Below are 15,046 nucleotides of genomic sequence, written 5' to 3'. Positions count from 1 at the left end.
CCGGGACCGCCCTGCTGCCAGGGCACCCGGGAGTGGCTCCGGCTGCGGCTCCGGTGTCCCTGGGGCCGGCCGGGCTGGGACACCCAACCGAGGCAGGACATCGTCCTCTTTCACCGTTCCTTTCCCGTTTCCATGTTTCTTGGTGCCCGTGCATTCAGCCGCAGAGTTTTGGGAAGAAACCTTGGCCTGCGAGGTCCTGCAGGAGCAGGCTCTCCTCAGGACACCTCCTCCTGTGGGGAGCAGGTCCGAGGTGACCGGGCGCCTTTCGGCTGCACTGCTGCAGCTGTGTTGCCTTTGGTCCCGTGAGTTTGAGAGGAAGCAATGATCCTTATTTTTTCCTGCTGCAGCGCCACAGATCCTGCACCCCAGTGGATCAGATGTCTTGAAGCATTTCTGGGCTGAGCTGGTTTTTCAGGTGAGTGGGGTCATGGTGTGAGATGGTGCCTGGCCCAGGAGCGCGGCCCCACTTTGGGCTCAGCAGGGTTTGGTTTTGCTGTGTATCTGCTTGCTGGGCCAATGCAGAGCCGCCTGCGCTTCCTACCAGGATGTGGCTTTTCTCTTGTAAAGCTCAGTGAACAAGCAGCAGCCTTGGTGAATGACACTTTGTGGACAAAGTGTGTTTATAACGCACAGAGGTAAAGGTGGATTGTTTGCTTCAGCGCTCACTTCCAAACCTGCCTTCTGTGAAAGTCCCAGGGGAGCATCGCAACCGTTCCCTGTGTGAGCAGAGCTGTGTCTCAAGGGAGTGTAAAACACAAACAACTCTTCTGGAATGGGTTGGATTGCAACTCCCCTGAGTGGTTGCACTTGGTGGGTGAAAACAAGCAGGAGGCATTCACCAGGCTGCTGTGTCCCACAGTCAGCACAAGAGAAAAGATGCCAAACAAAACAGGAAGCCTTTGTTGAAGTTATAAAAACTCTTTTAGTTTACAAAAAGCTATCTAAAAGAAATACCAGTAATTCGTTGTACCCAATGCTTTTTCTAGCTGGGTTTTCAGGTTCCTCTGAACCTCTCTGGGTGCTTGAATCTGGATCTGAACTGGTGTGGTCCTCATTTGGATCATGGCAGGAAGGTTTAGGCTTCTGGATATATTGACAAAGGGGCTGCCCTGCTTAGAGTAGGCCTGATATCCATAAATGATAAAATATTTTATTATGGTTCCCTGATCCTTAGCCCAGTGTTGTGTATGTGTTATGTGTTGCGTGATGCAGGCTCCCAGGGTGGTTTTTAGGTCTCTCCTGGATACAAAACTGTATTTGAACAGTTTTGAGGAGCTGGAGATGATGCCTCTCTATCCTCCCTTCCAAACCACCTCATTCCCAAGTGGCACTGAAGCAATATAATTTGTACCTGGTGACCAATTGGGACAGGCTGATGCAACGTAGCGCTAATATACAGCAGGCTTCTGGAGGGGTTCCACTCTGTTAAGCTTCACACATAAGAAGAACGGCAAGAGAGTGCATTTTGCTGCAAATAAATCATTTTAGAAAGCTTTTCTTTGCCCAAGTGGTAGCTTGACTGCCCTTCTTTTTCTCCTCTGCTCTTGCTCCAGTGCCAGAGGAGCTATGGTGCACCAGGTGTCCATCATGACCGACTGGGTGCTGCTGGGGCTGATCGCGGCGCTGGTCGTGCTGCTGCTGCTCACCGTCTTCGGCTTCGTCGTCTACTCGGGGCTCTTCACCGAGGTGGTTGTGAGTGCTGGCTCCCCCCCTGTGGGCAGCATGACTCTGGCCTACAAGTTCAGGGTGGGCCCGTATGGAGAGTCCGGGCAGCTCTTCACGGACGGCTGCAGCATCTCCTCGAAGCTCTGCTCCATCGGTGTCTACTATGACAACCCTCACACGGTAAGGTGTGCCCAGCACGCTCCCGTGGCTCCCAGCTCGGGATGCTCCCTAAATGTGCTTCAAGCACGTGCAGCTCATCCTCTGTAGGTGAGCACTGGGGTTCACAAGGTCTCCCAGATCTACAGAGCACCCTGTGTGGGGAAAAGCACCTGAAATTTGCATCAGGATTTGCATAATCCCGATTGAAAGGCATTGGGTGAGCAAAGCTTGGTATCTTCTGGTAGCCTCTGCTGAACAGGGTATCAGCAGGATAACAGAGCTGGTTATGGAGCAGAAACCAGTGTTCACGACCCCAAGGTGAGGCATTCCTTGGCATGTTCTTTGGAAGTGCAGCCAAGGCTCCTTCTGGACTTGCAGCTCTGTGGTTGAAAGCAGATGGTCGCTTCTCAAAAGCTCGGTCTGTTCTCATCCATACTCCTTCTCTCATTTCTAGTGTTCTCATGTGTTTCTGAGCTTCCCTGTAGTTCTTCCATCCCCTGAGAGTTCTTACTGAAAGCTCAGGTGCTGCGTGCTGAGGGCTCCTGTCTGATGAAACAGTTGCTCCATGATGCTCCTGGGCTGAGAGGTGAGCAGAAAGCACGCTGCCTGGTGGCTGCCAGCCAGAGCCCAGTACTCCATGGGAACAGTTAAAGACAAGGAACAAACAAAAGTGCATCAGAACTTGCTGGGGGGGGGTGGAACCTGGCTGCTGATGCTGAATGACTCTGGGGTTTCCAAGTAATGGCATGTGGGCATTTGTCTGGGGCAGACAGCCTGGCTCCCTGGTAATTCTGCAGTAGCTCGTGTGACCGTGGAGGAATCCGTGGGGAGGAGGGACAAAAGAGTGGCCAGCAGCTGTGCATGTGTGCTTGGGCTCGTGTGCTGGGGGCTGGTGCAGGGCACAGGGCTTGGGCTGATAGCTCTCACCCAGTGCTTCTGCTCTGGGGGTGTGTGGTCCTGTTTTAGAAACCTTGTTTTGATGGTTGCAAGATGATTTTCCCAAGGATTGGACCTGCTTTGAGGGAAGAACTTGTCCATGAAAACATAGTGCTGAGTGAGCTGTGACAGGAAGATACTGGAGGTGAGAAAACTGAGCTTGGCTGAGCACAGAGGAGCCTGCTGTGTTCAGCCACCTTGTGTCCTTGTGTCCTGTGGTGCCCTGACTTGTCTCTACCTACCTGGATCATGGGAGGCAGAGAAGACACCATGGTGCCTCTTCCTGGCCTGGGAAAGTTGATGGCAAGGATGACTTCTCTGCTTAGGGCAGAGGCAGGGTTTGACTAGGCATGCTTGGACACTTTTGTCTGGAGGAAGTGTCATGTTTGGAGCTGGAGCCATGGTGCCCAAGTGGTCAGAGTGACCATTTCATTGCCACTAATTTGTATCCTTGTGCTGAGGGTCTCACCTGGAGCTGAGAACCCTGATGGTGCTGCTTGTTCTGCCTTGGTCTCTGGGCACAGAGCAGGCAGTCAGTGCTGTGGGAAGGGCTCAGTGTCTGTTCCCAATGCTGTCCTGCTCCAGGGATATGATGTGCACGTGCCTGTGGTTGCCCTGCAGCCTTTCAGCTGACATTGTATCAAGGGCCTTGGCTCTTTGTTTGCTAAAGCCTGGGCTAGTAAAAGCCTGTACTGTACTGGCTCATGGATACTGATAAGGCTGTTTGTGCTAACTCCTGCCCTGGCTGGCACAGGGAATGCTTTCTTTCCCTGGTAGCACCAGGTGAGGCTAGGAAGGATTAACTCTGACCTGACCCTGAAAATTTGGGCTGTCAATGCATGGCCAAACTGCCTCCCCTTCCAGGTCTTGTCTTTTTTTCTCCTCTTCCTATACATGCTGCATCTCTGCCTTCACCCTGTGGCTGGAGAAGGCAGTGGGGCTGTGGGCCTTGTCTCTGGTGGCCATCCAGGCTTTTGGAAGCCAACTGTTCCTCCTTGTGCAAGAGTCTAACCTGCCCTCCAAGGTTTGGCAGGCAGCCCCATGGACCTTGCCCTTCTCTGTACCAGCTGCCTTTGCTCATGGCACTGAGCAGGTGACACTGGCCTGAGCCTCCTGTCCCTGTAGCCACGGCGGTGGCTGGGGCACAGGGGGGCTGTGCAGGATGTAGCTGCAGTGCCTGCAGCTCTGCATAGTGGCAGGAGCCTTGCCTGCCATCCATGAGCACAGTGTCAGACCTGGTCTGCTGGAGCAGCTGGGGTGCTGGTGGGACCTTCCACATGCTGATCTTTGGCTCCCCACAGAGATCCACATCTCGCCCACAGGCAGGTCAGGCCAGGCAGGGTGCTGGGAGTGAGAATGTGTTTGAGCAGATGGTTCTCTTGCCTCTGGGCAGGTGAAGAAAGGGCCAGCTGTGGCTTGGTCTCTTGGCTGGAGACTGCAGTGCTCATACTTGATGTGCTGGCTCAGGTGCAGACACCCCAGTGTCCTCTCTGTGTGCTCCTATCCACTGAGCCATGATGGCTTGGGAGATGCTGGGCACTGCTGGCTCCTCATTCCTGGAGGTTCCACAGGGTGGGATTGCTCACCCAGGCTGCCTTTCCCCTGGGAGGAAGAAATGATTTCCTCCTCTTCCTTCTCATTCTCAGTGCTCTGCTGACCTCGATGAAGCATCCTCTGGCAGAGCTGGCCCGCCCAGAGCTGGCCACTTGCCACGGATGTTGACTTGTCTCTAAAAATAGACCTTTGTCATCAGGCAGCAGAAGGTGCTGGCTAAATCCTGCGTCCGGCGGTGTTGGCGGTGGAGCACTGGAGGGCTCTGGCCAGACAGCCAGCCCAGCCATGGCTCCTGGGGGCTTTGGTGCCCCCAACACTGGGAAGGAAGGGGCTGGTGGCCAGCAAGTGCCATGTGGCAATTACTGTGCTGGTGGGCTCATGGTCAAAGGAAGCTCTGGCTAGGAGAAAGGGTGGGAATGCTGAGCTGGAGAGCAGCAGCAGTATGCTGCTCTTGGCTGGGAGTGGGGCTGGGGGGAGCCCCATGGCCTGGAGCATGTGGGCTGCCTCAGGGTCATGCCAGTCCTCAGGGCAGCCACTGCCACCAGCGTCCCTGGGGCTCCCTGCTGACTCCTGGCTCTCCCAACATTCACACAAGGATGCTCCCAGAGTGCTGCCAAAACCCTGCCAGCCATGTTTTATGTGTTTTAGTGGACGAGATTAATATTAATTTAATCTTCTTTTTTTTCCCTTTTTCCTTTTTATTTAATATTTAGCAGCCCAGAGGACTTCTCCCTCCTTTTCCTACCTCTGTCAGGAACAAAAATAACTCCTCAGCAAGGACTGGATGTGGCGGGTGGGTTTGTGCTCAGCTCCAGCCAAGCTCCTGCTCACATATAGCTGTGGGCACATGCCAGGGACTTTTCCTGCGGTCCATTTGCTCAGCCACAAGCCCGTGCCCAAGTGTTGGATGGATAAGACCAAAATGCTCTGTGAATGCAGAAATAGGTTTTGTTCCAACTGGCAAAGCTGATGGATAGGTTAAGCAATAATTTCCAGAACTCCTCAGTCAGGATGCTTGGGGGACCAGAGGCTTTGATCAGCACTTGCCTACTGGAAAAGATAAATGTGTTAGGGAAAGGCTGGTTTTAAGTGGAGTTTTTCCTTTTTCCTTTTTTTTTCCTTTTTCCTTTTTCCTTTTTCCTTTTTCCTTTTTCCTTTCCATTCCATTCCAAGGAGGCAAATCTGCCTTGTTGCTACCCTTGGAAAGATGTCTGTGGAGGTACATGCTGTGAAAAGGAAAGGTAAAAGGAGGAGGGAGGAAGCAAACATGCCTGGCCTAGCATTGCTGCTCTGGTCCCTCCGACAGTTGCTCCAGGGCTGGGATTGAGCTGTTTTTGTTCAGGACATAAATGGAGATTGAATGTTTAAAGGAATTTAATCTAGATTTCCATATCTCCTTGTTTCATCTGGCTCTTTTCCCAGGGATGCCATTTATGGCTGCGTCTTGCTGTCTTTGGGGTGGATCTGCTTCTCCTTTCCTGCCCGGAGCAGTGATGGATGCTGGGCACAGCCCTGTCTGCAGCTCCCTCTTGCAGCACAGGAGGGCAAGAGCGAGCCGTGAGACTGTCCCCAGCCTGGTGGATGCTGCTCCACAGGCTGCTGGCCTCCTTCCACTTACATCTGCTCCTGTTCCCTCTCTGGAATGGTCCTGCCCTGCCACATCAGAAGGTGTTTAGAGAAAGGCAGGGCAAGGAGTGCAGAGAGGGTGATTACACTGCAGGAGGAAGCTTTGGTGGACTTTAGTACAGCAAAGTTAGGGAAGAGATCAGGGAGCACAGATCCCCTTGTGGTGCTGCACGGGAATGGGAACCTGTAAAATGCTGGCCTTGGTGCATCCTCTGTCTGCTTCACATCGTCCCTGTGAGAGTTTTGTGACACCTTTGTGTCCCTAGGTTATATCAGGGAAAGTGGCTAGGTTGTCCATCCCCCTCCCACATTGCTGCCCAGGGCTGTGGGTAAGCTTGAGCTCAAGTGGTGGGATTCTGTTCAAAACTAGAAATGAAAGTTGTGTATGGGGTCAGCTTTGGTGTTGAGATGGTTGGAGTCCTGTGGGTCATCACTGTGCTGCTGGCAGGGCTTTGAGCACCCCCATTGCTGGGCTGAGAGCCCCGCACCCCTGTCTTAATGGGAGGCATCCTCAAATCTGTAAAGAGAGCATGCTCTAGGTTTCCTGTGTTGTTGGGGTTCAGGATAGAAGTGAATATATTTCTCTTTGTGTTACTATGAACAGCTGGGTGACTGCATGCAGGTTTTACCTGCCTCAGTTTCCCCACCCCAAAACTACCATACTTGGTGTGCCTGCTTTGGAAGGACCTGGGAGCCTCTGTATTTGTCTCCAGCTTAGTGCCAGTGGCCCATGGTGGTTGGTGGCATGTGCACATGGCTGCCAGGGGACTTCCTCAGGAGTGGGGTGGAGGCAAACTTGGCAAGCTGTGACCACATCTCTAATCCCCCTCCCTGAGCTGCAGGGGTGTCCTGCAGGAGGGGATGGCTGTGACCAGTTGTTGGCAGAAAGGTGTCTGATGTGGGATCAAGAGAGACACTTCCTGCAGTGACTGTCACCTGGGACAGGCTTGAGTGAGCAGCTTGGTGGGGTTTAGCTCTTGTCTGCTGGAAGTCCCTCTGCCCTCCAAGGAGAGGAGCAGCACCTTCCCCACTGGGCTGTGCATTCAGGCTAGGAAGGAGTGTAGATGATTTAGGCCTGGATCAACCTGGGTTAGGACTGGGCGCCTGCTTTGGTGTGCCTGATCATGCTGGGCCATTGCTTTTACTGGTTTATGGTCATCTCCTGCCTCCAACCTCAGCAAGTTGAGGTTTTGGCCAGTTCCAAGCCTCTGTCTTCTTCTGATGCTGTCTGTCTGTCCCCTTCCATCAGGTGTCTCCAGAGAAGTGCCGCTTCGCCATAGGCCGCATCCTGAGTGAGGGGGACGCGAAGCCGTCGGAAGAGCAGATCAAACGGTTCCAGAAGTATGGCTTCAAGATCTTCAGCTTCCCTGCTCCCAGCCATGTGGTCATGGCCACCTTCCCCTTCACTACACCGTTGTCCATCCATCTGGCAGTCAACCGTGTCCACCCAGCCCTTGACACTTACATCAAGGTAAGCGAGTGTGGCGTGAGGAGCGTTGCCTGTGTTCAGTGGGCTGTCAGAGGCTTCTCTTCCTGACAGCTGATGGGGCTGCTCTGACGTGCCATGTCTTGATATTTTCCCTTGGGCACTACCATCAAGATCTCCTCCTTTTGCGATCTGGCAGGTAGTTCCCCAGCAGGGATGTCCTTCCATTCGCTCAGTAGGCACAGGGGTGTCTTTTCTGCTGTTTTGTGTTTATGAGAAACAAGTTCTCGTCTAATAACTTGCTGTTTTTCTCCTTAACACAGAGATAAAAGCTGATTTTCTCCTTGAGTTTCTTTCTTGTTGTTAGGATCTGGCAGGTATGTGCCCTTCGGTGTAATGTTTTGTGCTATGGAACTTCTGTTTTGAGTGCCAACCTCACCAGTGGGGCAGCTTGTCTTCTTCAGGAACAGGAGGAGAAGTTAGAGACTTTCTGGCCTGCGGGCTTATGAAAACTTTCTTTCAAGCAATACATTGAAATTTGTGGGTCTTGGCTCTGGCTGGGCAGCTGGCTGCTGTAGGCTGTGTTTGCCCTTGCCCCAAGTGGCCATCCCTGCTGCTTGTGGTCCTTTTGAAGCCAGCTCTGCTGCCTTGCTCTCTCTGGCTACCAGAGCAGCTGTGGCAAGGGTGTTCCCAAGCAGCACATCTGCCACAGGCACCTCCAGATGCAGGTTTTCCAGAGAGCAAGGAAGATCCTGGCTAGCTGGATGATGGAGGGAAGGGACTGTCCTTCCCAGTGGGGGAGGATGCTGTGGAGGGGCCATGCTCAGCCCTTGGCTTATCTGACTGTCGAGTTCTGACGCTTTGGTTTGTTCGTGTTGAAACACACTATTTATAAACTTGCTTTTCCTGGCGAAACTCCCAGCCTTGTGGGGGAACCGTGTGAATCCCTCCAGCCTGCGCTGTGCTGCAGCATGGCTGCCTGGGTGCCAATCCTGGAACTTCAGCTGGGGGCTCTCTGCCGACCCTCTTGTCCACCCCGGCCACAGGGAGCTGCCCACTGCTCCTGGCACAACATGCATTAGTGCTGGCAGTAGGTGACACCAGCACTGCTGTTCCCCACATTGTGGAAAGCAGAACCAGTCCCCTGTTCTCATCCTCTGGCTCCATCGTGTGTCTCCTGCTGGAGCTGTGCCCGTTTCTCTGTGGGGGCATCAGGCAGTGCTGCCAGCCCTGTGGCGGGCGTGCACGGCGGGGGCTGAGCGGGCGGGAGCGTCAGCTTGGCCGCGGGAGTGCTCGGAGACACCGGGCTGAGGCTGCCTGAGCTGGGGAAAGGGCCCAGCAGCACATCTGTCTCAGGGGAGATGGAGCTGTTAGAGCTCAAAAGGGAACCACAGGCTGCTCTGGGAGCGCCTGGTAGTGTGTAATGGGAGCGGTCCATTTGGATTAACAATAACTGAAATCATAGGGAAACAGACACCCACAGGCACTTGCGGAGGGAGGGGACACATTCTGATCTTGCCCCAGTCCCAGCAGCATGGGGGTCAGGGTGCCTGTGTCTGTCTGAATGTCCTGCAGCACGACGGGACCCCTGCCCGTCTGGCACTGACTGTGGGGGCACAGGCAGGAGGAGGGTGGATTTGCCATGCTGGGAGGGGCAGAGGGCAGTGGGTGCTGCTGCTCCCTGCACCCTGGGGATGCCCTGCCTTTCTCCAGTGTGGCACAGGGCACTCAGGAGGCTGTTTGCAGCCCTGCCAGCAGCATCCCTGCCTCTTCTGTGTCTTTGCTGCTTCTCCCTCAGCCTGGACTGTCTGCACCCCTGGGGCTGTGCTGGCACTTCCTGGGATAGAGGGATGGGGAGAGAAGGGGGAAACTTTCATGGAAACAGGTGACCTGTGCCCGCTCAGTGGTGGGAATGGGGGTTGCCATGGAGACAGCTTCTCCAAATAGCATCCTTCATCCCACCCCCAGAGCCCAACTCCCTTAAGCAACCCGAGAGAGCAGCGAGACAGATTTGCTTTATTTATTTATTTTTCTTTCCTGTGTGCCTGCTTTGGGAAAGGTGCTGTTAATGAGAGCTGGGGGTCAGGCCTGCCAAGAGCAGGTCCCTCACAGCTCTCCCATCTCAGGAGGTCGGAAGGCAAAAGCCATGAGGCATGAAAGGGGACTCAGGGGTAGGGGTGAAATGCTGGCTCCCATGGAGAGAGGGAATTAGCTGAAGTGCAGGGAGGATGACATGGCTGCCTAGTCCTAGAAAGAAGGTGTGGGAGAGCTGGGGATGGAGAGGGAGCTCAAGGAGGCAGAAAGTTGCAAGGTGGGGAGGGAGAGTGGAGAAAGCTTTGGAGATGCTGAAAAATAGAGGAGAGGAATGGGAGGAGAAGAGGACTGGAGGGGGACATGCAGGGCAAAGGTGCTGAGGATTTGGAGTCCAGCTCAGGGATCAGGGCAGCGAGAGCTTGGGGGGAGCTCTGGGCCAGAGTTGAAAGAAGCTTTACCACAGATGGCACTCCAGCAGCCTTCCCATGGCATCCCCTGGTGTTAACTTGGGGACATCTAGTTCCAAAGGCTGGTGGATGAGGCATGTGGCTCCCTCTGGGCTTGCTGGTGCTGTGCAGAAGTTACCAGGAATGTTTGTGGCTCATGTTTCCCAAGCAGGGGGTGCAGTGGTGCTGGCTTTTGGCAGTCTGAACTTTGTGTTTCCCAGTCTCCCATGGCTTTGGAGGGACAGGAAATGTTAAAAACAAATTTATAACAAGAATTAAAGAAGAGCAGTAGGGTGACAGTCTCCTTTCATTAAGCGTGGAAGGGAGATGAGCTGGCATGGAGCAGGTCTCATGTCCAGGCTGTCCTTGCAGCCTGCATCTGTGCCCCCCTGGCTCTTGTAAGCACAAGAGCTGGCATTTCTGTCAGGCTTTTGGTGCAGGCCTGGCTTTTGGGAGCTGAGGGGAAATGGCTGCAGCCATCCTTGGCAGTAAGAGGACATCCTTCCCCTGGGATGGCAGTGACTTACTGGCTAGAATTGCCTTCTGAGGAGCCCAGGAGGGGCTGCTGGCTCATTACTCTGAACATGGGTTATTTAAGGCATAGGCTGGGGTTATTTATTGTCCCTTAAAAGCATTTCCTCCTTAATAACCTCTGATGTTGCTTCTCTCTGCCTCCAGGCAGGTGTGCCCTGCTTTCCTGGGATGTGCACTCCTGGCCCACAGCACAGCTGCCTGTCAGACCAGGCACTCCCAGCTCCTGGGAGCCAAGGAGAAAGCTCTTCTCTGGTGGGGACCGTTTCTGACAGCTCTGGGAGCAGATTATTCACCTGTAACCTCCTGCCATTTCAAGGAGTGTTCCTTCTGCTTTAGGTATAATGAGCTCTCTGTGGTGCGCTGTGTGTCCCTGCATCTCTCTGCATCCATTCTGGCACCTAGTGGGCACTGCCAGGTGGGTGGGCTTGGCTCTCCTGGCTGTTGGTCTCCTCTGGCATAGAGAGGTGGCTAATTGTAGAGCTGGCAGGTGTCTCCACTACAGCCCTAGAAGTGCCTGCTTCAACATGGCCTCTTTTTGTGGTTTTTTTGGATCAGTTTTGTGGTCTTCAGCCAAGACAGATGTGGAAGTGGATGCCAGTATCATCCTGACTGCCTTGCACCCTCCAGAGCACCAGCTGACTGACCTCAAACTCTGACTGTGCCTAACTTGGAAAACTGGCGTTTTATCTCTTTGGATGGTCTTGTAAAAGTATCCTCCAAGTTCAGCTAAACTCCCAGCTTTTTTCCTTCCTCTGGTCTCTGTAATCACAAGTTTCCCACTTCCACAGGCTTGTGAATCACTCCTTTACAATGCAGATCTCAGGCAAGAATGGCTGGCATGGACTCTGTGATGCCAGGAAATATTTGGGAACTGTCAGGTTGGCTCCTGCCTGACAGAGGCTGTCATGTTCCTCCACACCTCAGCTCCCCATAAAAGGAGCTCCACAAGGTGCTGGAAAGATGTGGCTTGTTCCTGTTTACAGCCAGGGAAATGTGTTATTCCTTGGACCATCAGCTTGGAGCAAGCTTTTCTCCCCTTGTCAGCTATGGCAGTTTAGGATGTGGTCACCTCTTGCCTCTCTCTTTGCTAAGCTAAATACAAAAACCTTTTAAAGTTCCCACATTTTCCAATGTTTTCCTTATTTTCTGACCTTAATTTCTGGTTTCTCTTTTGGACCTATTTTCAGCTTAGAAAGTTCTGTGACTTGTCAGTAGCTCAAACAGATGCTTTATTTCAGCAATGGTCATATTGCTGTAGCACATGAATCCCTGGTGGAGACCTTGTCCCCTGCCTGGGTTTGATCTGAGCCAGCTAACAGCAACTTCAGACACGTGCCTCTGCCCTTTGATGGAGTTGTAGTTCCTCAGTTGAAGATGGGAAATGATGCCAAGTCCTGCATCTCCTCTGAGCTGGATTGAATGGCACGAGTGCTGGTTTGTTTATCAGTCAAGCCCGCCCTCCCCACTAAAACAAATCCTGTTTGCCAACAGGATCTGACAGCTGTAAACGAGTGTTGGTTGGCATTAATTATGCTGATCTCCTTTGCTTCCTGGTGATCTGGCCCAGTTGCAGCCATCCGTGTATTTTGTCTTGGCTGACTTTGCCTGGGCAGTCTGTGCTTGTTCAAGTCAGTTATTTACCCACTGAATGTTGGCAGGTACAGGCTGCTGTCTCTCCTGGGACATTTTAGCATCTCCAGCTGGCCAGAGATCACCCTTTGACATGTGGACAGCTTGTCAGCAGGGACTTCAGCATGTTGAAATGTGTGTTTTCTGGGCCTGCGAGCCATGTGTTTTATCTTGTCATGAAGAACAAACATTTCACCCGCATCCTCTGCCCATGTCGTCTGACTTTGTCCTAATTTCAGTGCAGAAATACTGAGTGAACACTCCTCCCTTCTCACTGGTGCTGCTGAGGTTTCCCCTGGCTGACCTATCCAGGATCTGTGCCATCCTTCAGACACTTCTCCCCTACCTGGTGCCCCAAACAGCTCCATAACATGGATACTTCTGTCTGGGGGGAGCTGGGGGGAGCTGGGAGCCTAAGTGGTCCTTTATGGCAGCTGAGCCTCAGCACCCTTGTGAGGCTGCACCTCATCTTTCCCCTCTGGCTCACCTGACCACACTGCTGAGTCTGCTGCCTTTGCTCAGATCTGTTGGAAACCCTTTTCTCCCAGCAGTTTTAAATGAAGGTCTGTGGAGCTGTGTTCCCATCCCAGGTGGTCTGTGCTTTAAAGGCCATCCTTTTGCTTGGCTGTGTTGGGAGGCTGGGATTGGGGGTTGGGAGCTGATAAAACATTTACAAAAAGAGCTCAATTATTGGGACGTTTTTCCACTTAAATTCTTTCTCCTGGATGATTTAGTTTATTTATTCCAGGCTCTGTGCATGAAGCATTTTTAAATGCCAGCTTGTCGTGTGTGAGCAGCTCAGGCTTCAGGCTGCACGTGCGTGAGAGCTGATCACAGTGGCTGCTTCAGCCAATCATCTGCTGACTGAATTTTCCTCCAGAGGTCCAGGAATTACTAACAGATGCTCAGTCCCGTGTTCTTGGACCACAGCTTCATTTGTCCTCATGAATTCCTTGGCTCTCCTGCAAGCCCTGGGGACCAGAGGCTGAAGACTACTGCCCAAGGTGGAGCCCTTGCTGAGCCAGGGCCACTCAAAGCCACATATCCATCTCTCTAGAGGGAAGGAGGAGCAGGATACCTTTATCCAGAACTTATCACCTCTGACCTGGGGCTTTGCTGCCCACAGTGTCTCATCATGTGGGTCTGGCAAGACTCATCCTGTTGATGTTCTTCTTCCTCTTTGCATCAGTGGGTTATGCTGCAGAATATACCAGTGGCTTTCTGGGAAATGGAGCCCTGGATCCTTCTCCTGCCTTTTTCCCATGCCCCAGTGTGACTGTGGGAATTGATTTGCTTAAAGAGGGTGCTGGGGTTAGGAGTGGTGGCTCAACTGCCTGGCTGGGTGGGATGGCCTTCAGTTTAAGCCCATGTGCTCATGGGTGTAGGTCTTTAGGGTTCCCAGGAAGACAGGAGGTTACCTGACCCTGCTGGGAAGTGATCCTCACACATCAAATAATAACGGGGGGAAAAAATCCTAGAGAGTTATAGAGGATTTGATGTGTCCATCTTCTGTTGATATCAGGGATGAGACCAGAGCTGACAGTGTGACAGGCTGCTTGGCTGTGGGCTGTTGTACATTTGGAGTGAGGATACAGGCTCCACAGAAAGTGTTTTGGGAGCCCTTGCATGGTCCCAAGCTAGGCTGTAGGTCACGTCACGTGTGGCTTGTGCACTATTCATAGACCATTCTTGGTTGTCCACCAGCCTGGTTGATGTTGAGGACAAGGACCAGAGTGGCTTGGTCAGCAGTGCTGGAGAACACCCTTGGCTGGTGTGTGCTCTCTGCCAGGATCCATTGAAGCTCTGGATCTCAGGCTGGGCAGGAGGAGCAGGCACTGTGGGCACTGTAATGCTCGAGCCTGTCCCAAAGGTGACATGCCACGGCAGGGAGCAGAGAGGGACCCCGGGGTGTCTGTGCCTGTGCGAGCACGTTCATCTCTCACTGACCTGCCCTGACAGCTGGTTTTCAGTGGGCTCTCTGCAGCAAGGCTGCCTGCTCACTGCTGGTTGGCACCCCCCAGCTGGATGTCACATCACATCAGTTCTCGCGTTCGCAGCGACTTTTAGTTATTAAATATTTTTAGCAACAAAACCATCCAAAGACGTTTCAGTCCTGCGAGCGTGAGCGACCTCACCTTCAGCGTGGAGCGGGCAGGGGAGGGCAGGATGCCCACGAGGTCAGGCTGGGGGCTGAGCCAGGTGAAGGGGGTTTGGTGGCAGGGTTGTGCAGTGCTTTGGAGCAGGTCTGTTTAACCTGTGTCTGCAGGGACTGCGCTCCTCCTGCGCGGCTAATGGAACATATGGGACCCGGGGCTCTGCGTCACGGCTCCCGCAACTCGCAGCAGGCAGCCCCACTGTCCCTTCTTCAGAGGAATGTGGCAGCCCCAGGCCACTATTCATCTGCTGTCACCTTCTCTCTGGTCCTTGCAGGCAGGCTGTGAATTAACACTGGCCATGCTTCATGTTCAGTGCTGCCTGTGCCGGGCACGTTGGTGTGCACCAGTCAGTGTGTGCTGGTTTCCCAGCCTGTGCTGGTGCCATTGCTGCTGCCTGTGCCTGCACACACCTTTCCTTCTGCAAGCAAACTGTGCAGCTTCTGTTTTGGCTCTGCTATTCGGCTCTTGCATGTGCAAACTGCAGCTCTGACAGCATTGCTGCTTTGAGCAGGAAAGGTTTGCTGACCAGCTTTGAGTTTTGGTAGCTAAAAAGACTCCTTCCCTGCCTCTGCAGTTTGTGACATGTGTGAAATCACCCAGGTTTTCCTCAACTTTTTGTTGACTCTGTGCAAGAGCCTGCTCTAGCAGCAGGCAGGGGAGTCCTGATTCTAGGGAAGCAGCTGGTGTGGGATGCAGGCTCCTGCCACTGTGGCCTCCCAGTTCTAATTGATCACAAAATGGGAACAGACCAGGTTGGAAGGGGCATGCAAAGAGAGTCTGGTACAGCTTTTTATGAGAAAGAGAGTGTGGTTATGTAGCACACAATTGCATCTTGAAAGCCTCTGGCTATGGGGCCTCCACCACATTCCTGTGGAAGCTTT

At 53.2% G+C, this 15,046-nt stretch overlaps 1 protein-coding gene across 1 annotated transcript in view; it reads left to right on the top strand.

The window, feature by feature from the left end:
* Nucleotides 1–266: 266 nt before the first annotated feature.
* Nucleotides 267–15,046, top strand: part of TEX264 (testis expressed 264, ER-phagy receptor) — a 38,100-nt gene continuing 23,320 nt past the window's right edge. Inside the window, 3 exon segments of the mRNA XM_005422434.2 lie at nucleotides 267–415; nucleotides 1,554–1,845; nucleotides 7,190–7,411. Coding sequence (XP_005422491.2) covers nucleotides 1,567–1,845; nucleotides 7,190–7,411 — 501 coding nt within the window. The 5' untranslated portion in view covers nucleotides 267–415; nucleotides 1,554–1,566.

This window comes from Geospiza fortis, unplaced genomic scaffold, assembly GCF_000277835.1.
Source record: "Geospiza fortis unplaced genomic scaffold, GeoFor_1.0 scaffold78, whole genome shotgun sequence".
Lineage (NCBI taxonomy): Eukaryota > Metazoa > Chordata > Aves > Passeriformes > Thraupidae > Geospiza > Geospiza fortis.
Note: the sequence above shows the minus strand (reverse complement) of the source record. Positions and strands in the feature narration are given on the sequence as shown.